This window comes from Pseudopipra pipra, chromosome 5 (assembly GCF_036250125.1).
Source record: "Pseudopipra pipra isolate bDixPip1 chromosome 5, bDixPip1.hap1, whole genome shotgun sequence".
In the NCBI taxonomy this organism is placed as follows: domain Eukaryota; kingdom Metazoa; phylum Chordata; class Aves; order Passeriformes; family Pipridae; genus Pseudopipra; species Pseudopipra pipra.
Genome location: NC_087553.1, coordinates 15,280,666 through 15,302,520, shown reverse-complemented (window position 1 = coordinate 15,302,520; position 21,855 = coordinate 15,280,666). Strand labels below are relative to the sequence as shown.

At 35.8% G+C, this 21,855-nt stretch overlaps 1 protein-coding gene across 1 annotated transcript in view; it reads left to right on the top strand.

Moving 5' to 3' along the window:
• The window catches only part of IPO8 (importin 8), a 49,017-nt gene that overhangs the window by 13,253 nt on the left and 13,909 nt on the right, over positions 1-21,855 (top strand). Inside the window, exons 5-21 of the mRNA XM_064654638.1 lie at positions 559-715; positions 1,772-1,861; positions 2,649-2,743; positions 3,654-3,738; positions 6,232-6,366; positions 7,222-7,321; positions 8,995-9,071; positions 10,353-10,469; positions 12,745-12,834; positions 13,511-13,676; positions 14,253-14,413; positions 14,860-14,985; positions 15,632-15,698; positions 16,390-16,515; positions 17,008-17,105; positions 18,095-18,190; positions 19,608-19,828. Coding sequence (XP_064510708.1) covers positions 559-715; positions 1,772-1,861; positions 2,649-2,743; positions 3,654-3,738; positions 6,232-6,366; positions 7,222-7,321; positions 8,995-9,071; positions 10,353-10,469; positions 12,745-12,834; positions 13,511-13,676; positions 14,253-14,413; positions 14,860-14,985; positions 15,632-15,698; positions 16,390-16,515; positions 17,008-17,105; positions 18,095-18,190; positions 19,608-19,828 — 2,007 coding nt within the window. The remainder of the gene's footprint in view (positions 1-558; positions 716-1,771; positions 1,862-2,648; positions 2,744-3,653; positions 3,739-6,231; positions 6,367-7,221; positions 7,322-8,994; positions 9,072-10,352; positions 10,470-12,744; positions 12,835-13,510; positions 13,677-14,252; positions 14,414-14,859; positions 14,986-15,631; positions 15,699-16,389; positions 16,516-17,007; positions 17,106-18,094; positions 18,191-19,607; positions 19,829-21,855) is intronic.

Genomic DNA, 21,855 nt, shown 5'->3' with positions numbered 1-21,855 from the left:
GTCTCTTGCATATTGTTACCTGTACCATCCTCCTGATAGTCTAAATCCACAAAGTGTGAATTAGGAACAGCATAGTGAGCTTTCTCACTCACTTCTTTTGTAATTGCCTATTGTTAGAAATGTGTATAAGCCACACAAAAGGAATGTAAATAGAGAAAGACAATCTTTTCCAAACCAAGGAATTGTCTTTCCCTTCCGATGGCTGTTCACTCCTGTTTGTTCAGCACTCAACCTGGGCTTGGCATTGGTATGAACATCAGAGAAATTCAAGTCCCTGCTCCTGTGAGGTGACAATTCAGTAGTAAAGAACAGTAGGTCTTCCTCTCATTAGCTGCATTTGGATAAGGTAACATTTGTTGGTTTTCACTTCTCTATTTATAGGTATTTATAGTGAATTTGCACAAATTGTTGAGATTGGGGCTAGAGAAGGGGAGAATGAAGGAGGAACAGGTGGATGTTCTTTTTTTTTAGGGGACAGAAATTAAATTACTGGTGGGGAATAGGCATTAGACTCTCCAGTGTGTAGATCCTGGACCAACATTTTTGTTTCCTTTGCAGATACAAAAAAGCCGAGGAGCGAGATCCTCTTATAGCAGCAATGCAAATTTTTTTGCCTCGGATTCAGCAGCAGATGATCCAGCTTCTGCCTGATAACTCCCATTACTCTGTACTGCTTCAGAAACAGATCTTAAAAATCTTCTATGCTCTTGTTCAGGTTGGCATCTGTGTAAAGGAAAAAGCAAAACTTTTACTTTGCTGGGCACAGTGACCCCTTTCAGTACACTCAGAGGTGGGATTGAATAAGAATAGCCATTTAGATGGGCAAAGTCATGTACAATAAACAGCTGTAATAGAAATACGATATTTATAGATTTTTCTACTTAAAAACTGGTCACATGATCTCCCAGATTAAATTTTTAATGAGTGTAGGTAATTCTGCACATCCTATCTGTAATCTTACTGGAGAAATGTCCTATTTTTATAAAATTGCACATAACCTGATATGAACTGTATAGGTATCTACACTGTGTGATTGGCCTCTGAAAGTGTCAGTAATGGATATTGTGGTGTAATTGTCAAATACTGCACTTCAGTAGGTGGCATTTCTCATTATGTTCTGAAGATCAGATGGATATTATTTATTGAAGGACATGCAATTTGGAGAGATGACTTTGGCTTTTACAGTGATGAGCTTGGTGAGGGAGTACTTTTAGGGAATCAGAAACAAAACCATATCCTACATAAGGAGCAGCTGGAAAATTCTTACTGGGGGTTAAAAAGTTAAAATAATTTGTTATTACATGGGGGGAGGTTTAAAAATATACCAGTATCCTGTTTTCTTTTCAATAACTTGCCTGAATATTGTCACTTGCTTGGGTATTGTAGAGAAGTAAAGATTTATTAGATAGTAGCGAGGTAGTAATAAGGAGCACACTGGGTTTACTAAAATGCTATTTGTTTACCCAAACCCCATAATACAGACACTGCTGGGTCCCTAAAAGGTAGCTGGGCTGTTGTGAAGAAGAGAAAGGAGCAAAAAGGATTGGCAAGTTCTCAGATCAAGGAACTTTCCTTAAATCGTGTCTGCTCAGAAATTCCTCTCTAAATTGTACCAAGATGGATGCAATTAAAGTATTATTGATAGCTAACCTAATTAGTTTTAATTTTACTTAAAAACTCATCTTTCTCAGAATGTAACTACTGTAGAAAGATCTACCTTTTACAGGGAAAAATAGTATTTCATACCTGTGGGGTTTTTTTCTTATTTCAGTATGCACTGCCACTCCAGTTGGTGAATAACCAGACTATGACTCAGTGGATGGAGATCTTCCGGACTATCATTGATAGAAATGTACCTCTGGTAAGTGTTAGCTTTATAAAGACCTCTGATACTTGTTGTGTTGCCATTTGAGGAGCAATCAGTGTGAGTATTTTCTAAGTGTTCTTTCTTTAAGATACTTTTTTAAGATTCTTGTCCTTAGAATAAGTCGTATTTCTGACAGAATTGCAAGCAAGGTCATGTAAGCTCTCAGAATTTCATTGTCTGAGATAGAGACACAATGAAAACTTAAATCTGGAGTATTTTGCAACTTTCCAAGTTTCTCTCAAACAAAAATCAAAAGCTCATCACAAACCCGTAATTTGTCTCTGTTCTTCATTTTATTTCATCCATGATTCATATTTCCCAAAGAACGAGATAAAATTAGTAGTTAAATTCTTGTTTGTGTGTATACAGCATTAGCTGGCATTTCCTAAGTTTTCTAGAAAATTATTTTACAACCTTAACTTTCTTGTAACAGCTTTTGCATTAGTATGTGGTTAGAGTGTGTATATATTCGGAGTTAGTATCATGCTTGATTTTTAAACCAGAGTGCATGTATTATTCAAGCATATCTGAGAGTTTTCATCTTTTAAATATATATTATTTTGAAAATTAAAGCACAGGCATTGTGCAGGCATAGCACATATACGTTATATTTGCTAATTAAGGTAATTGAGAGGTCCTGAATGTTACATAATTGTTAACAGAACCAAAGCTTTAGTCGATACTGTGCCTTTACATTAGTTTACTCATCAAGGAATGTTTAAAGCATAGTTGATCTCAATAAATCACATTGCTAATTTAAAACAAGTGTATTTATTTGTAGGAGACTTTGCAAATTGATGAAGATGATAGACCGGAGCTGGTGTGGTGGAAGTGCAAGAAGTGGGCATTGCACATTGTAGCTCGTCTCTTTGAACGGTAACAAACTAACAAACCTATTAAAACCTTTGGGTTACAAACCTGTACCCTTACTTGCAGTGCAATTAGACATAGAATCATAGAATCATAGAATTGATTGGGTTGGAAAAGACCTCCGAGATCATCGAGTCCAACCCTTGGTCCAAATCCAGTCCATTTACTAGATCATGGCACTCAGTGCCACGTCCAATCTGTGTTTAAAAATCTCCAGGGATGGTGAATCCACCACCTCTCTGGGCAGCCCATTCCAATGCCTGATCACTCTCTCTGTAAAGAATTTTCTCCTGATATCCAACTTAAATTTCCCCTGGCGGAGCTTAAGCCCGTGCCCCCTTGTCCTATTGCTGAGTGCCTGAGAGAAGAGACCAACCCCCACCTGGCTAGAACTTCCCTTCAGGTAGTTATAGACGGTGATGAGGTCAGTTTAATCAATTTAACAGCACATGGTCACTGAAGAGGTTTTCCTGCTGCTGTCCTTTGCCTTGCACTGGCACAGCCACTGTTCTGAGCTCTGAGTGAAATGATTTGACTCTCTAAGATGGCAAGAAACTCACCTCACAGGAAAAGTAAATCGATCAATCAATCTACTTTACCATATCCAGCTACAAGTGTTTATATTCTCAAATATATAGGCAGGGGAAGATTTGAAAAGAAATCCATAAACATGTAAGTTACAAAACTTGTGACAAAAGGTCAGTGATACTTACCTGACTATAATATTGTACCTTATGATAATTTAAGAAAAGAAAAGGAAAGTGGGGCATTGTAGGAGAAATGATGGCTTGGAAGGAACCTGTGGGAAAGGTTTCCTTTGCTGATGCAGGGTCCTCTGTGGTTTAGAAAGTACTGTGTTTTCCTGACATAGGGGACTTCTCACAATGTAAATATCTGTGTCCTTTTCTTCCTAAAGGTATGGAAGTCCTGGAAATGTAACTAAAGAGTACTTTGAATTCTCAGACTTCTTTTTAAAAACCTACGCTGTGGGCATACAACAGGTAAGCACAGTTCATTTTATGAATTGCATCATTTTGGCTGAAGAAATGTGTTACTTTTTAACAGTGCACTTGTATCAAAGTTCATTCATTAAACAAAACTGAAGAGAGACAGGCAGGTTTTCCTTTTAGAGATTGAGTTCCTTAGAACTCGGTGCCATACAACTGAGGTATAATAACACAAATTTTCAGCAATTTGAAAACCTCTGCAGGAAAATTCTCAGAAAAGGTGAGTGCTGATGAAATGCTGTTATCATCATGAATAAACATTCTTGATATAACTGAGAGAAGAACTTGATGCAGAGGTCTCACTTCATAGAACGGTGTATTTTTAGGCCAGTTTTTACTAAGTGCTTTCGCTGCAAACTGCTTAGACGTGGTAATCCAGTGATACTGTTTTATTTCAGGAAGATACAAGCAGATTAGAAGATTTCTGGAGAACAGCAATGAAAGTTATTTTATATCTGGAAAGCATATTATATGAAAATATACCATAAATTCACAGTTTCCAAGGAAATTATTTTTGTTGGGGAGCACTGATTATTTGTGATTAACATGGTGTGTGGAGACAGTTAAGTTCTGATGAGGTTGCATAGAAGAGAGGCAGTTCCTTGCAGAGTTTTCTGTGTTTCTCTGCCAGCTCAACTGTGAGCTGGGAGACCCTGGGAGCACAGGCTTTCAGCATTTCCCTGGTTGTGGTAGAATGGCTACAGATACTGGGTTCTTGAAAGCCTAAGAATGCTGGCTCCCAAGCTCAGATGTTTTTGGCCCAGCTTCTGTTTGTCATTCAGCCTGCCATATGCTGGATGACTGGGAGCAGTAGTTCCCATGCCTTTGGCTCACTAGAGCTCTTGACTGTCCAGGCTTATGCGTTACATATTCAAAACACACCCCTAAGAAGCCAAGAGCATGCAGAACACTCTCCTGCTAGTGATTTTCTTTGGTCTGTAAACCTCAAAAAACACCCAGGAATGCACTTTTTCAAGTGACAAGTGTTTAGATAATTCATATTTCCAGAATATGTGGCTCCTTAGCATGCTGCCAGATGAAATATCCTTGACATGGCATCTGCAGGCTTCTTACAGTTTAAATTTGTGGTGTCTTTGATGCAGGGTGCCAGGCTGTTGTTGTCATTTGAAGTCAGATTTAAACTAGATTTCAAAACACCAGGGTTGTCTGCAAAACAAAATTACTTTTCTCCATCCAGTTTGACATCAGAATAGTTTATCCATTAGTAAGAACTAAGAAGAGGAATGGTTGTGGTAAGGCCGTGAATTTAATGAAAAGGGAAAGAGCCTGATATCTATTCTAAATTCCCTGCAATGTCACTCCTGAGTGGATAAGTGGACTCCCATGGGCAGTTATAATTTGAGATACCTAAAGTTTGTTAAGGTATTAAGCTGTGTTGCCGAAGGGACAGTTTAGCTTTCAAGATAAGTGGACTGGATGATCTGCACATTTCTTCAATTTCTGGTTCTTAAATGGTGATTTGTCACATTTCCTTGCAGAGTAAGTAAGAATTCTGTTGTGAATATTACATTACTAAGCCTTCGTTACTTATTCATCGGTTGTTAAGTGCTGACATTTTGCTCGAGTCTGTATAAGATATAGACAATTCTTGTCCAAGAACAGTGTCATATGAAAGACTTAAGGTCAGACTTAGTATTCCTAATGAGGAACTGTATGCAAAATAAAATTTATTAAAATGTTCTAAAGAATTATGAAGCAGAATTGTTCTGCTGGAACTAAGTGACTCAATATTTTGTTATGCATTGCCCTTGATTTTTATTGTTATTCCTTTACATGCCAGTTCTTTACACCTGCTAATAATTCATCTGCCATTAGTGCAGATTAGTGGCTTTGAACCGTGGGGTCTTCTTAGTAGAGCAGACTTTTATATTAAGGAAGCTTTATGTGATAGAGTTTGTAATAGCATGCTAGTTGATTCTATCTGGTTGTATAGGTAACTGAAGTTAAGAGTTTTGCATCTTTTCTGATTCACAGATTTAGGTGAACCTATTTTTCTTTCCTAATTTAGTATTTCTATTCTTATCACTGTTCTTCCGAAGTAATTTGTCTTCTTTAGGGGTCTGTCCTTAAATATGAACACAGACACCACTTAGCAGATATATAAGCCACCAATTTGAAAATCTCACTGTGCCTTTTCCTTATCTATTCCAGGTTTTACTGAGGCCTCTGTAAACTGAGCCTCTGAATATTAAAATATATCTTTTGCTTATAGTCACAAGTGATCAGATGGTAGAGCTAGTAGTAAAGGTGGACATGTACATAAAAGTTTGCAGGATTAGAACCTTGATATTCAAATCATTTATGACTTTTGGGTCAAAGGCATAATAGTGATTTCTAACTCCAGAACCTCTGCTATAAAACTAATTTATCTGTTCATGTATATTCACTGAAGAGATGCACTGGATATCTATGCATGAGACAGAATTTTCAGTCTTAATTTAAAATATCAATTTGTCATTTCTTTAGGTTCTGTTAAGAATCTTAGACCAGTACAGGCAAAAAGACTATGTTGCACCACGTGTTCTTCAGCAAACGTTAAATTATCTGAACCAAGGGGTTATTCACTCTGTAACATGGAAGCAAATGAAGCCACACATACAGGTCAGTGCATAAAACCCAGTCATAAACACTGCATGTCAGAGGGATTATTAAAAAAACCAACCAAAACCAACTCCCCCACCCCCAGTTTTGCAGTTTTATACAAGGTTTTCTGAGTCATTCGGCAACTGATTTGGAAAAAAAACCACATTCATGTAGAAATGCTTTTTTTTTTTTCAATATTACAACTACCTTTTATTGCAGGTACTGTTAACTCAATCAAAGATTCTGTTCCCTAAGTTCTTTATTTTTATTTTTGAAGTCTGCTATACAGTCATAATGTTCTGCCTTTTATTAGTTGCTAATTGTCTATAGATTTGGGAAATTCACATTTGATCATAGTGCAAAGATAGTGCACAAAGAAAACATTGACCCAAAAGAGCTGAAGTCTGTTTTAAGGATGTGTTTCATAAGTGAACTAAGAACAAATGTAAAGTGATTTCCTGCTCTTATTTTTTTCATATCATAAGCTCCCCTGTTGTAGCTCATTAATTCCATGACTGTTAAGAGAAAGAATTCTGAAATCTCTTCTCACGCTAAGTATTGCATTGGTAAGATCCTTCTGCAGAATGCAATGTTCTGCTGTTTATAGACTATGTCCTGAAGTATTATTTTGTGTGTGGTACTGTATTATTGTAAAGATAGATTATGTAATTACTGCTGCTGTCTGGGACTGTTGCAAAAGGAAATTACCTATAATACTGTAAGTTTGTTTCTGTTAGACAAAATAGAAGAGCACTGCTTAAAGGAATATTGCTCTTCAGAAAAGTAGGTAATAAAGTAGTGCATGGTGGAGGGAAGCTGTACTGGAGTTTGATTTTGTGTGTACTTATGTGTATTTGACTTTTCTAAAATTAGAGTATAACAGAAGAGGTGATATTCTCTCTAATGTGCTACAAAGATGAGGATGAAGAGCTCTGGCAAGAGGATCCATATGAATATATCCGCATGAAATTTGGTAATCTAGCATTTTTAGCATTTTCTTCAGGTATTTTTTCCTTTCATCATAGCTGTAATTATAGTTCCAACCATCCACATGCCTGCTGTAATGGCTCTGTCTTCACCACCAGTGTCCTGAACAATAGGAAGAAGAAAACAAAAACAAAATCTCACCAATGTGTAGTTAAAAGCAGGTGGCAGATCAAGCGAGTTTGGACCATTTGGCTGGTAGCTTTAAATGATTCTCTCAACATTTGTTTCTTCTTCCCATGTGCTTGGAGCAGCTCAAATAGACTGGCTTGCTCACTTGATTAATGCCAGTTTCAGAGTCCTGGATTGCAGATGTGCCAGCTGTCTGCAAGTCCTTGCAGCTCTCACTTTGACCAGAAGAGGCCTGACTTGCTCTTTGTCTACTGAAAATTGTCAATGCCTTCAGCATTTTTTTGCCAATTATTATTAGTGGATTGTAAGATAATTAGATATATGTGTTCTTTCAAAAGACTCGGTGCAAAATCTTGGGAATATCACATAGAGCCATATTATGAATAATTACTTCTATTAAAAGAGTCATGTCATTGAAAAAGAGAAGGGTATTTTAAAAATACAGCAATTCTAGCTGGAAAACTCCTGCAAGCCAGGCACCATAGAGATATATATGTAGCATTTGGGAATTTTTAATTAGTTGATTTGGGATTAGCATATGTGGAAACAGAGTTTAAATATTCATAGAATAATTAAAAAAGCTTGGAGAGTTGTTATGCAACAAATTAATTACAATATAACATTGATCACGGGGGTACAAATACATCACTGGTTTTTGGTGTGTGAATTCAATTCTTTCTGTGCAAAGAGTGAATCTTATTTTTATACATAGCTGAGGAAGTTAAATGCAGATTTAAATTGTATCGTGGAAGGCAAAAAAAACCCCAAGTATCAAAGTACATTAAATGGAAACTTAGTGAGGCACTTTTTGGCTTGAAACAAGAATTCCAGTAGTCTGGTAGCATTTCTTAATGATGTTTTATCTTCAAGTTTTCAGGAAAAGTTATTGTGTAATTTTAGTCACATTTTAAGATTACATTTTTAGACCTTTTAGTTTAATTTGTGTAGGGATATTTGGATTAGAGTATGTTTGAAGCACAGATATCTTTTCCAAGATATAAATTGTATTTTCAATATGATTAAAGGAGGTTTACTTGTAATGAATGAAGCTAAAAAGCTTCAACTTTCAGCAGATATAAAACTACCCCAGATCCAAGTAGTTTTACATACAAAAGGTTTCCCATGAGGTTTTAATAAAATCAAGCCAAAAGTGTGTACATATGGTATACAGATGGTACTGGAATGTACTGTTGTTCTTTCTATAAGGACTGTAATTAAAAAAAGAGACAGGATTTTTCATCCCTTATATACATGGTCTCAGAAGAGTTAATGAATAAATAACATATCCTTAATAAAAGGAATGATGAGTGGCAGTAGATTTGGAAGGCAATAAGTAAATGCTTTTATAAGCTATGTGACATAAGCTTGGGTCTGACTCTAACTGTTAAGTGAAAGCAACCATGTCAATAGTTTTGAGGTTATATATTCACCTGAATTCGTAATATCTCAAAAACAAGATGGTCTATAAAAAATTCATTACTCAGAAAAGAAAATTTTTTTTGTTATGCTTTTTCCCCTCCAATTTTTTAGATGTATTTGAGGATTATGCATCCACTACAACAGCAGCACAGAATCTCCTTTATACTGCTGCAAAGAAGAGAAAAGAGGTATGAAACTGGAGACTTTCATTTGTTTGGATTTTCCTTATAATGTTATTTTTCCCTTAAATTTGAAGATGCTACAAGAAGCTAGTCTTGAAAAATCTACTTGATAATACATAATCAAATGTTTCCTGGCTGAGTGCTATTAATTTTGGGAGAATCAAAATATGTGTGTATATATTTAAATAAATGGATTCCTCTTGCAGCTTTAAAATTAATCTACCAGATACAAACTGAGTTGAAATAGATGTACTGGAATAGATTTTTCCCAAGTTTACAGACAGCTTCTGTCATGGCTGTTCTGAGCATCACAAACTGTAGCAGGGGAAAAAGTGAACATGATCCTTATTAATTTTCACTGATGCTATTTAAAATCCTGTTGACAGCAATGAAATTAGCAAGAGTGAAACCCATTTCATGCATTTACTTTTTAATGAGGACATAACTGTTCTGTAGAACTTTCTATATTTACAGTGATTTATCTGTGCAAAAGTACCCAGGCAAGTCCTGGAAGGCACATGTCAGCTTGCTGTAGTGGCAGGTGTTTTTCTGGGTACTGTTTTAACATCCAGTAAACAGGGAGCTCCATTTCCATATGGGTTTTCAAAGAAGAACAGTCTTATGTCAGGTGGAATATGACCTTTCTACTTCTTTGCTGTCAAAACAGTTCTTGCCCACTGACCTTCCTTCTCGTTTTCATGATTGGTATTGAGACCATCAAAATTTCATAATCAGGGAAAAGTACATAATGGGTGTGGAAATTATATTCAGTGGTTGGTTTTGCCAAGAAACCTTTGTAAGTCTAGTCAACTTCAGAAGCCACTGCCAAAATCAATAGATCAAATTTAAGTTTATGAGGTTTTAATCTGCTCTTCTTGAATATATGTGTATCTTCATATATATATGTACACACACATATATATTTATTTAATATATATGTGTGCGACAAGCCAGAAAAGAAGTTAAAGGAAAAAAAATGGGTTAGGTACAGTTTGAGCCTCTTGCTTTTTCATCACCTTTTTTGATTTACCTCAGGACAATAACAAAAATACCTTATTTACTAGTAGTAATGTGAAATTTCAAGGAGATTAATTTTGACAAGTTTGGCTAAAAAGATGAAAAAGAAGCCTTCTAAATTTTAACTATGGAAAGATGCTACACATAGTACCTCACAGTTGCTTTGGCCAAGATAAAATTTATTAAGAATGTCATATGAATTTTTTAACTTAAAAAATGCTATTAAAATAATTTGACAAAAGGAGATTGTGTGTTTTCTGTTCTGCATAGGTATTACCAAAAATGATGGCATATTGCTACCAGATTCTGACAGAGCCAAACATTGATCCAAGGAAAAAAGATGGAGCTTTGCATGTTATAGGATCCCTAGCAGATATTTTACTGAAGGTAGGTGGGTAAAGAAGTGAACGAGGTTGGCAATTCTTACTATCAATGGTGATTTTAAAATAGAAGAGTCTTAGTTTTTAAAGTATGACTGTCCCTTAGCCATATTTATAAAATCTGTAGAGAGATTTCACTGTGCAATCAGAATATTAGGGTTTGTTTATTTAAAAATATTAACATTCTTTCCTGGGTTTTATATTCCCATTTTATACACAGATTTTTGTTCTCAAGTTTTTCCAAAGCTCTATTTGCTATAGAACAGTCCCTTGGTCCTCTTCTGCTTTAGTAGTAAAATGGAAGTGTTAAAAAAGCAAACATGCATTCCATCAGTAACATTGCCTGTGATTCTTTATCAAATTCCCCAACAGCCTGTGCTGTTGTGGGCGTCTTCTGGTTCCAGAAAAAGGTTTACTTCACATGTTGCAGGAGTGTTTTGTCTAGCTTTCCAACTTTCTTACTCTGCAATGTGTGGCTCTAAGTCTTGTTTCGTCAGCCAGTTAGGAGTTCTGAAAATAACTGTGAAGAACACAGAGCCTTCCTCCATTTTTTTTTTATAGACACCTTCAGAATTCTGAGTGTTTTTCTGGAATCTGAATACAAATTTAATCCACGCTGTTGCTCTCTAATTAACATTGATTACAGTTTCCCTTATGTTTTTGTAGATGGTGGAGTCCAAAGTAAGCCCTTGTTCCATGTCAAAAGAACTGCCAAAAGTTTATCACTTTTAGCATGAGAATGGTGACTGTGTGCTGGAGGCTTCTTTTTAGAAGTAGTTTATTGTATTTTATGTGAGTTGTCTCTCTGTGCAGGATGTGTCTTCATATCACAAGCAACATCTTACCAACATTTACTGTCTGTTTTTTTGCCAATGTACCAATCTATGATCTGATCTTAATTCCTGAAACATCAGTAACTTTTAAAGAATTTTTGTAGATTATGTTGGGTTGTAGATGCCCTCCCTCACGCTGGAGCATAACAGTGAAAGAGGAAGACATTGTTTGTGTTATGAGGAGACTTTCATATTGACTGAGGGTTTCTAAATCTATTTGTCTCTTTCCTGAGGAAAAAAAGGTTATTGCAGTATTCTACTCCTATTTGAAATTTTCAGTCTTGGAACATGAGGCTATAATATACTTTATAAAAGTTTAATAATCCCCAAACACTGCAGACTCCGTTCAGATCTGAATTTCTTGTATTTGGAATTTGGCACATTGAAAAATTCCATCAGCTGTTTCTGCATAAAATATTATATTTGTAAGTGTTTTCTGGCTGTTGAGTTGACTGAGATACAGGTTGTAAGGAGCTTGTAGACACAATGACCCTGCCTTGGCCACCTGGCTCTCCACAAAACTTCAGTTGAATGCACACAAACTTCTGACCTGTGTGCACAAGGGAAAATTCTTTCCCCTTCTCTCTGATTTTTCTCTGCTCAGTTCTTCATCCACCTCTGTGATGGTTTGGGGAATCAGTATGGAAAAAAATGATGTATACACTGGTGAAATAAAGTCTGATTCCCTAAGATACATGTTGTATTGAATGTCCCATTTCACCCACCTCCTGTCTTAGTCAGTGAATCATTCCTTTAGGTGGTAATACCCCAACATATATCTTTTCTAGTATTCCGGGGCTATAAGGAAAGTCCCAAATCTCCATGCTGGTAGTTCTAGCTCCCTGTGAATATCTTGGGATTTTCCAAGGTTGAAATAATGAAGGATAACTCATCAAATATCCTTCTCTAACTAAGGAGATTTTTGTCACAAAGGAATTATCTTTGCCCATTAATAAACATGAAAAAAGATGTGATTTTTTGTTGTTGTAATGTGCAAAATAATTAGTTTCGATGCTTATAGTAACCGTAGGTCATTTGAAAACTCAGATCTGTTTCATATTAAGCTTATATTTATCTTCAGGTATGTATATACTCTCTTGTAGGAAGAATGGAAGTGCTAGGTTATTTATCTTGAATAATTTTAAAGAAAAATCAGCTAGAATCAATTGCCTTAAATAAAATGAAAATTCCTGTTTATAGTATTGTAATGAATAATGTAGAGTTGAATATTATATATGTACAGTTCTTTTACTTATCTGGCTTTGAACTTGCTATGCTTATGAGTTTGTTCTGTTCAAGGTATGAGATCCAGATCTCTGAGAGAGAATACCTTTATTATATAGACAAGTCATTTTATTTCCCATGGTTGATAGTTGAAATGAATTACTGACTAGGATGAAGTATGTAAAAGGAATGGTCTCCAAAATTAATTTTTGCTTACACCAACAGAAGAGCGTTTTCAAGGATCAGATGGAGCTGATGTTACAGAATCATGTATTTCCCTTATTCATGTCTAACCTGGGGTACCTCAGAGCTAGAGTAAGTTCACCTCTTACATCAATTTCAGTATTTTCCACGATTCCTTCCTTTACAGTTTGATTTCATTCTGAATGTTAATGAAAGAAATAAAGCGAAGACATAGTAAAATTTAAAATAAAACGGTCTTACAGTATTTTTTCATCATTTTGATTTAAAAAATGATTTTTCAGTTAAATCAATTGATGGAAAGTCTGTGATATATTGTTGTTTACTTCTTAAATCGAACTTGAGAATTTGAGCAGTGATTGTGGCCATTTTTCATTAGCAGATCTTAGTAACTAAACTTGTTGAATGCCTGTGAAAAATAGGTTGAATTTCCACAGAGTAGATAACGTCAGTTTGAGTGTAGCTTGAAGAAAATCCTCAGGTGCTGATACCAGCCATAAACAGTTAATTTTCTTGAATTTTTTCTGATTTTTCCCCAGAAGGACCAAAGCTATGAACGCAAATTATGTGCATGCTGAATTTATTGGAATTTGGAAAAAGATGACAAAGAACTGCTTGAGTTACAGTAACAGCAAAAACTTACATCTGATGTATGAATACCCTGTAATTAAGGGGGTGTAAAAAAGCAATACATGGAAACAGAGAGATAGATAGTGTTGGTTTTGAATCACTTAAAAAAGTGCTTAAAAATTGCAATAGTCCCTAACTCGCTTTTCTTTTTGTCTTGCAGTCCTGTTGGGTACTTCATTCATTCAGTGCTTTGAAATTTCACAATGAGTTAAACTTGAGGAACGCAGTAGAGTTGACAAAGAAGAGCCTGATTGAAGATAAGGAAATGCCTGTCAAAGTAGAAGCAGCCATAGCCCTTCAGACCTTAATAAGCAACCAAGAACAAGGTATGTGACAGTGATTTATCAGCTGTATACACTGATTTATTGATTTTTTCTTTTTTTGTAGAGATGTGGAGGTTGGTGCAGATTTATCTAAACATTTCTACCATCTAAAGGCATATATTTAAGAACATTTCATCATGTTTAGACAGCTTCACTTGCTCATTGGTTACTGTGTACATCACAGAATTCTAAATTCTAGTTTTTACAGCAAGTCTATGCACAAAAGAAGTTAGAATCAGCATGTTTCTTTTAACAAAGTAAATATCACCTGTCTTTGTGTGTATGTTTAAGAATGAATGCTGCCTATATATGAGGGCAAGTATTCCCTCAAAACTGGATTTTAGCTGTAGATGACATTTTGTTATTGTACAATTTATTTACTTCGTCTACTAGTTAAGAACTGTAAAAGTGCCTTGGGTATGTTTTTTGGCTTTTTTTATTTCTTTATTCAAATTAATTAAAATTCAAATTAAAAAAATTATTTTGTTCAAGAGTAGTCAGTTACCTGGTAGTTTTGAGATACCATGTATTTTTGTTTATGGATAGTTGATTTCACCTGGTTTCAATTGGTTGTTTTAGCCAAGGAATATGTGAAGCCTTATGTGAGGCCAGTTATGCAGGAGCTCTTGCACATCATTAGAGAGACGGAGAATGATGATCTTACCAATGTAATCCAGAAGATGATCTGTGAGTACAGTCAGGAAGTGGCTACAATCGCTGTTGACATGACTCAACACCTGGTAAGAGACAATAGTCCAACAACAGTCCAGTCAGAAGCATGTGCCTAGTTTGGGAAACATTTAATGAACTTTGAAGTGCACACTGTTTAAAGTAATCTTTATAAGAGTCTACCTATAGTATTCACAGTATTTATGGTTTTCTTTGCTCTGGGAAGCATCTTTAAAACCTGTAGGTTTCTCAAAGATACTGAATTTTGTCACTGTTTTTAATGAGCCAAGCTCTAACCATTTAACATTTCAAAAGACTTAACATACTCAGACTTCTAAAAAAAAAGAGATTTTAATTTTCTGTGTTCCCCTTTCAGAAGTAAGGAGCATATTTTTCAGTACTGACAGCTCTTAGAGATAAGGCATTGGTGCTGTTGCATTTGCTGTCTTGGCTTTGCATGACAAATTAGAAATGTGTGTTTGCTCTTGAATGTCAAGCTGGTTGGTTTTGTTCACAGGCTGAAATATTTGGTAAAGTACTTCAGAGTGAGGAATATGAGGAAGTAGAGGACAAAACAGTTATGGCCATGGGCATCTTGCACACAATTGACACAATCCTGACAGTTGTGGAAGATCACAAGGAGGTGAGATTTTCTTTCATACTTTTCTCCTATTCCACATGCCTTTCAGTCATGACAACAAGCATTTCCATGTATGTTGCATCACTTGACATGAACGTGCATTTACTGTAACAGGAATCAATCTGTGACAAATTTGAATTTAAAACCCAGTTTACTTTTGTGATTTCTTCATTGTTTAGCTCTCAACTTCAAGGGGAATCTATATCCTCAGGGTAACATTCTTAGCACTTTTTTGGGTAAACACTCCTTTGGAATGTGCTGATTTTGGCTGGGGTAGAGGTAATTTTCCTCACAGTGGCTGGTTGTATTACAGACTGTTAAAACAGAGTTTAGGGAGAAATGTTTTGCCTAAGGCTGGTTTTTTACAATGGTGACCCGTATTTGTAGGTGATTTCTTGGATAGTATTCCTAGGAATTGGTCTCCCAGTTGTGGTGCAATGTAAGTTTACATTTCACATATTCACGAAAAAAGAGATTCTTTCTGCATCAGTGAGATCTTATTTGGTAATAATTGTGATTTTTGATGCAGCATTTAAAAAATTATAAAAGCCTTTAGTAAGAACTTCTCCAACTGAATTAGTCAAATACATTTATTAAATTGCTGTATTTCTAATTTTTTTTAATAAACTGCTTTATGTTTTTATTTCAGATCACTCAACAGCTTGAGAGCATTTGTTTACAGATCATTGGCCTTGTTTTGCAGAAACATGTTATAGGTATGTGTTAGAGATAATTTTTAGAAAAACCATGAAGAATTTTTTTAATGTAAAAACATGTAGATTAATTATTGCTACCTTCCAGAACAGAATTTCATCTGTGTGTGTACTTCTTTAAAGAATAAAAAAGGCATTAATTTTCAGTTATAATTTGTTTCTCCTGATCTCCTCTTGTACATTAGTCAGCTTGTTTGTCGTGTTTTGGAGGTCAAACTCAAAAGCAGAAGATGCAGTTCTGATTATAGGTCTAACTAGTTATCTTAAAGGACTGTGTCTACAATTACATTGGTCTTTTATGGACATGGTCTGCAATTAAATTACTGCTTTATCAGTACCCTGCTCGAAAGAGTTACACAGTTTTGTAATAAGGCCTCTAAGAAAAAACAAAGGCTGAGAAAATAAAATATTTTTCAGTAATTGGTTAAAAGCATTGTCTTTGATGTGCTGGTGATATATTTTTTTGGTGTGTATTGATAGTGGAAACCTATGCATATTGCTGTAACTGTAGCCAACATGAGGCCTATCTGAAAGAATCTTTTCCGATTCGTACTATTTTTCTGTGTATGATTTAGTTTCTAATTGCTGTCTTCTAGTCATTATATGACTCAGGACTTGGTTTCAGATTTCAAGGTATTTGCAAGTTAAATTTATTTTTTAAAGCACTCTGCTTCAAATTGATTCTCTTTTACAGAGTTTTATGAAGAAATTCTCTCCTTGGCCTTCAGCTTAACATGCCAGATGATTTCACCTCAGATGTGGCAGCTTTTAGGTGTTCTGTATGAGGTTTTCCAACAGGATTGCTTTGAATACTTTGCAGGTACAATCCCTTCTGTTCTACTGATGTTTCCACTGTTTGAGAATTCATCTCCAAACCCCACCTTAATAAGGGTCGCTTCCATTTAGTGTCTTGGTTTAAAATGATCATGTATTTGAGTCATGCCCTGACCGTCTGTTGAGTGTGGGAGTTTAACAGGAGCATATTTAAGTAGGAGAAGCATGTTCAAATCTGTCAGTGTGATCAGTTATCGTAGGAGATCCTGAACTCAAAGACAGCTGAAATATTCAAAGTTAATGCGAAACTGCAAATTAATTAATTAAAATGTAGTCCTGTCCTAGTTCCTCTTCTGACAATGCACCCTGCGCGGTGCACTTTGTGAAGAATTCTAGAAAAGACTTTTTCAGAGTTTGAATTTCCAATGGTATCCAAGAATATAAGCCAGTGAATTCCGTTATAAGACTACACCCTCACTGGTTAGCACTTGCAAGGATTCCTTTAACTTTTTTCTCTTTTGCTCTCCTTGTTCTGCAGATATGATGCCTCTCTTGCATAATTATGTGACCATTGACACTGATACTTTACTGTCTAACCCAAAACATTTAGAAATCATTTATGCTATGTGTAAAAAGGTAAGGCTTCTAAATCTTACTGTTGTGGTTATCACTAGTACTTAACAATCAGATTGGCACAGTGACCTGAACATGCCAGGTGGTGGCCAGGCATTTCAGAACTAAGGGAATTTTGGTCTCAGCTCAGTTCTGAGCACATACAGCACCTTCACACTTTTAAAGTGGCATGCTTTTAAAAAATTACATGCACAAATCTGTGTGGGAGAAAGTTGCTGTTCATCTTGACTCTCTTCTATGAACAGCTATTTTGGTAAGTACAGGAATTAATGAAGCCTGATTTCCTTGGGTTGTGTGTCTTGCAATTGGACTCCCTAGTTGTCAGCTAAGGTGCGAACTCACTTGAAGTTTTTCCTACACTTATCATGTTTCTCCTTTATACTGAGTCTCTCATGTATAATAAGGTATGAGATCATGCTGCAGTCCTTCTCTGATCTGGGGCATTATAGAGTGTTAGGCATCTAGCTACCTGCTGATTTTTAAGAAGCTTAGAGAATTCGAGTATGTTTGAGAATTCTGCTGCTTTGTCAGTTTTGATTGACACTGACCATGCTGTTGAAATGCACTGAGACAAAGGACTCAGTTTCACACGTGTGTGCCTATACACAGAAGGATTGCATACATCTTGTTTTTAGTCAGAAACTAGCCTAGAAATAGGACTTCACTTTGCCAGGCTGTTGATCTGCCAGTGACTGTTAGAATTGAAGTGAAAAAACGGAAACAATGTGGGAAACATCAGTGATTCTTATAAGTAACATACATTTTTTAAAAAGAGGAAGTGAGGACATAGAAATAATATAACATCCTTAAAGAACTGCAGCAATTTCTTCGACTTTAAAGTTCCCCTTTAGCCACTTATCCTTGCTTATGTCCTGTGCATGAATAGATATGTATATGCTGTGTAGAGATTTTCTTGATGTATGCAGGTGCAGGAGCACTTGCTGTCAGTGTTGTTGGTGATAATACTGGTAAATTGTCATTCTGATTTTTAGGTACTAACAGGAGACGCAGGAGAAGATGCAGAGTGCCATGCAGCCAAACTCCTGGAAGTAATTGTTCTTCAGTGCAAAGGACGGGGTATTGACCAGGTGATATATATTGAACAGGTTTTCTCTTTTACTGGTTCCAGTGATCCATCTATGGTTCCTGAGAAAAACAGTTGGAATTGGAGAATTTGAGGGAAATGTTAATGGAAATAAATAAATGAGCGCATGAGAGTTTGTAAGGTTGTGATTTTTGTTTTTGAGATGAGATATTAATGGGCATGACCAGAAAATAAATACAGACTGAATGATAAGGATATAGTATGTTGTTCAGGGTTGTCTTTTTTTTGCTTTCTACTAATAGAATTTCCCTATTGATGCAAAACACACATAATTAAAACCATTGTGGCTGAGAGTTTAACTACACATATCCAACTACTGTTGTTTCTCCAAGCCATAGGAACTTTTTGATGTTTTAAATTACTTAGTGCATTGCGTTTGGAAATGCAGATTTTTTTTTCTCGTGGCTGGATTGTGATTGCAGGGAAAAACAGTAACAATTTGCTAGAGTTTCTTAGAACACCCTTTTAGATAGTAGTCTTTTTTCTGTTAGGGGCTAAATTCTGGGCTTTATGTAATGAGCCTAAATTACTTTGATGTATCATATTTGATGTTGCCACCAATGCAGTCCATGGACTTCGGTGATAAATTTTCGGTTAATTTTACTGAAACCAGTATAACTTTACTGATGTAAATCTGAAGTCATTGCAGATAAAAATGTTCCCTGAAAGTTTTTTCTTTCAAAGGAGATCTGGAAGAGTTTAAAGTGAATTCAGTTCATTTGCATTGAAATAAGTGGGTGGTGGAAGGCTTAATTGAGCTGTACAACTCTGTGAATTGAAATGGTTGCACGCTAAACTGAAACTCATAAACTAAAACTTTTATAATGCTTCCCAAATTTTTATAAAGTCTAAATCTGCACATTGAAATATATATGTGTTTAGTAGATATGTATTTCATTGTTTGGAAATTTGTGCATACTTGATTTTATCTGAATAAACTCACTCATTTCAAAACTTCTATAAGAAATCTAACATCACTTTTACATTATTTAGGAAAAACAGATTAGGTAATTTAGTTTTTAATGCCTGTTAGTTTTGAAATTGTTGGGAATCTTTATTTAAAGATTAGAATGTCTTTGAGTTCTTTTCTAAACCTTTTATACAGGATAGAACAAATTCCACCAAATGGCCCCAAATATTCTCTTCTGTGCTCAGAATAACATTGCAGTTTTTAGCTCAGAGAAGAGCTGATTTATAAGCATGTGATCAGAGGCTTAAAATGCTTTTATACTAGGAAGTGAATAGAATGTGTTCCTAGGTTATTATACCTGGATTTCAGTTAACTCTGGACATCAATTCTGATAAAAGTATTTTAAACTTTTGTATAATGTGGCAACAAGTATAATGACTGCTTTCTTTTTCTTTTTTTCCTTTTCTTTTCTTCTCCTTTTTCTGCCCAGTGTATTCCACTCTTTGTGGAGGCTGTGCTGGAACGATTAACCAGAGGAGTTAAAACAAGTGAGCTCCGTACCATGTGTCTTCAAGTTGCCATAGCTGCACTCTATTACAATCCTGACCTACTTCTACACACCTTGGAGAACATCAGATTTCCACACAATCCTGAGCCCATCACTGCACAGTTCATAAACCAGTGGATGAATGACACAGACTGTTTTTTTGGGCAAGTATTGAGAGTTTTTTCAGAGTATTCAGAGTTTACCAGCAGGATTTCAGCAGCGTGTTAACTTTTTATCTGAAACACCAAATACATATTTTCTGTTCTATATTTTGTAAATTATTTTTGACTGCTCCTTTTAGTGTTAAAAAACCATTACTCTGCTCAGTGAATGCCACACTGATGTTGATCCCTGTGAGTTATGCATGATCTCCTTGCATATTTATCACTGTGCCATTGATGTACTGGCTGTTTGACATACTCCTAAACTTAAACTGCATTCCAGCCTCCCTTGAACCTGTGTGTGCACTGCACTAGTGTGCACTTGGGCAGGAGCTGAACATTTGTAAAGTAAATGAAGGGGAACAAAGCTTGTCATCACATAGCAAAGTGTGCACTTGATGCTGAGCGGAGGTGAAGTCCAGTGCTTGACACTTAATGGTTGCTTCTCAGCTGAGATATGGAGTCTGTGAGATTCAAATCCACTTAAGGACAAAGCAGAGAGTCAGAAGTATTTAACAGCTACCTCTCACCTTCCTGCCTGGAGTTCTGTTTTATTATTGGAGGCTGACATCTGACTGCAGGTGTATGGATAGACTTAGAATGTGCCTTCTCTTCTACGTGCAAAGCCTATGCCAACAGACTAAATGAAGAGTGTGTTAGGAGTCATGCCATGGATAAGCACAGGCAGCTCCTGACCCATAGATGCATACCCTCTTTTAGGTTGTCATTCTTTTCCTACCTCTTTGTTATTGATACAATCTTGTCTCTCCAATTCTAAGCAAGTCTCCAGGGGACTTCTTATGAGATAGTTCCTCCACTCCCCAGTTGTCCAAGTAACTTTTCTCCATACCAATTCTTACTTGAGTTAATCTTTCCTGAACAGAATTATATGCTGTCTTCATATGGCTGCATTATTGCCACAGGATTCATCTTGGATTTAGAACTGTGTGGTGCATTAGAGCAGTGCATTACCTTTTTTTATAACTGTAATAGAATAGTGACTTCCAATCAATCAGTGACCAAGTGGTTTATGTGGGTTTTGTTCTCAGTGTGTCCTTTGTTGTATTTTTAAAACACATGTCAAACATACATGGTAAAAGTTTTCCTCCCTCCTCTGTCCCAATTACACAGTTCAATGGGACAAAGAAAGCACAATAGTTTGTAGAATTGTAGCACAGACTTTCTCATTTCAGAGATTAATTCTGCACATTAATTCTGTCTGTTTTATTAGAGTGAAATACACTTGGAGATACAAAAGAAATTGCCTGCTTTGGTGTATACAGTCTTTCTGCAAATTCCCCATTTGTGTCTGTATTTGAAGGTGTCTCTTTTTGAAGAAAAAAAATTAAAATTAGTAAATGAAACAGGGAAAAAGTCTCTTATTTGTTATGATAAAACTGGACCATTCTTACTATCACAAGCATTCTGACATCTTCTATCTGCTGTGTATACAAATCTCTACAGTGCAGCCTGTGTCTTAAAAGATATACATGTTATCCATGAGAAGGGTTACCTGAGTGACAGAGAAGGCATAAAGGACCCAATGGTCCCTCATTTCTTTTGGAGTGTCAATAACTGAAAAATGGCACCTTTAAGTTACTTCCTGCACCTTGTCATAATTTTATTTTTAATTGCTAAATTATTTTTATATGTACCGGCTTTAGAAAAGAGCAAGATATTTTAGGATTTCCAACAATTTTTACCTTTTTTGTGGTTAAAACAAAGTTCTTGAGATTCATCTCTGTGCTGTCAATTTTTTCTACTGCATATCAAATGTTGAATGCAAACAGAGACAGTAGGAAAGAAGGCATTCCCTACAGATGGTAAATTTGTCATTCTTTTTTTTAAAGAAATAAAAAATGAAAGAGATTTATAGCCTGAAACAGTTCGTCCTGGAGCATTCAGTGAAAAACTAGCCTAGATTCAGAGGGCAAAAATGCTGTGGCTCTGACTAGGCTCGAATCTCAAGTAGTCCTGTGAGTTAAAGCTTAACTTCTGGTTCTTCTGTGTTGCTTTTCAGAAAGCATTGG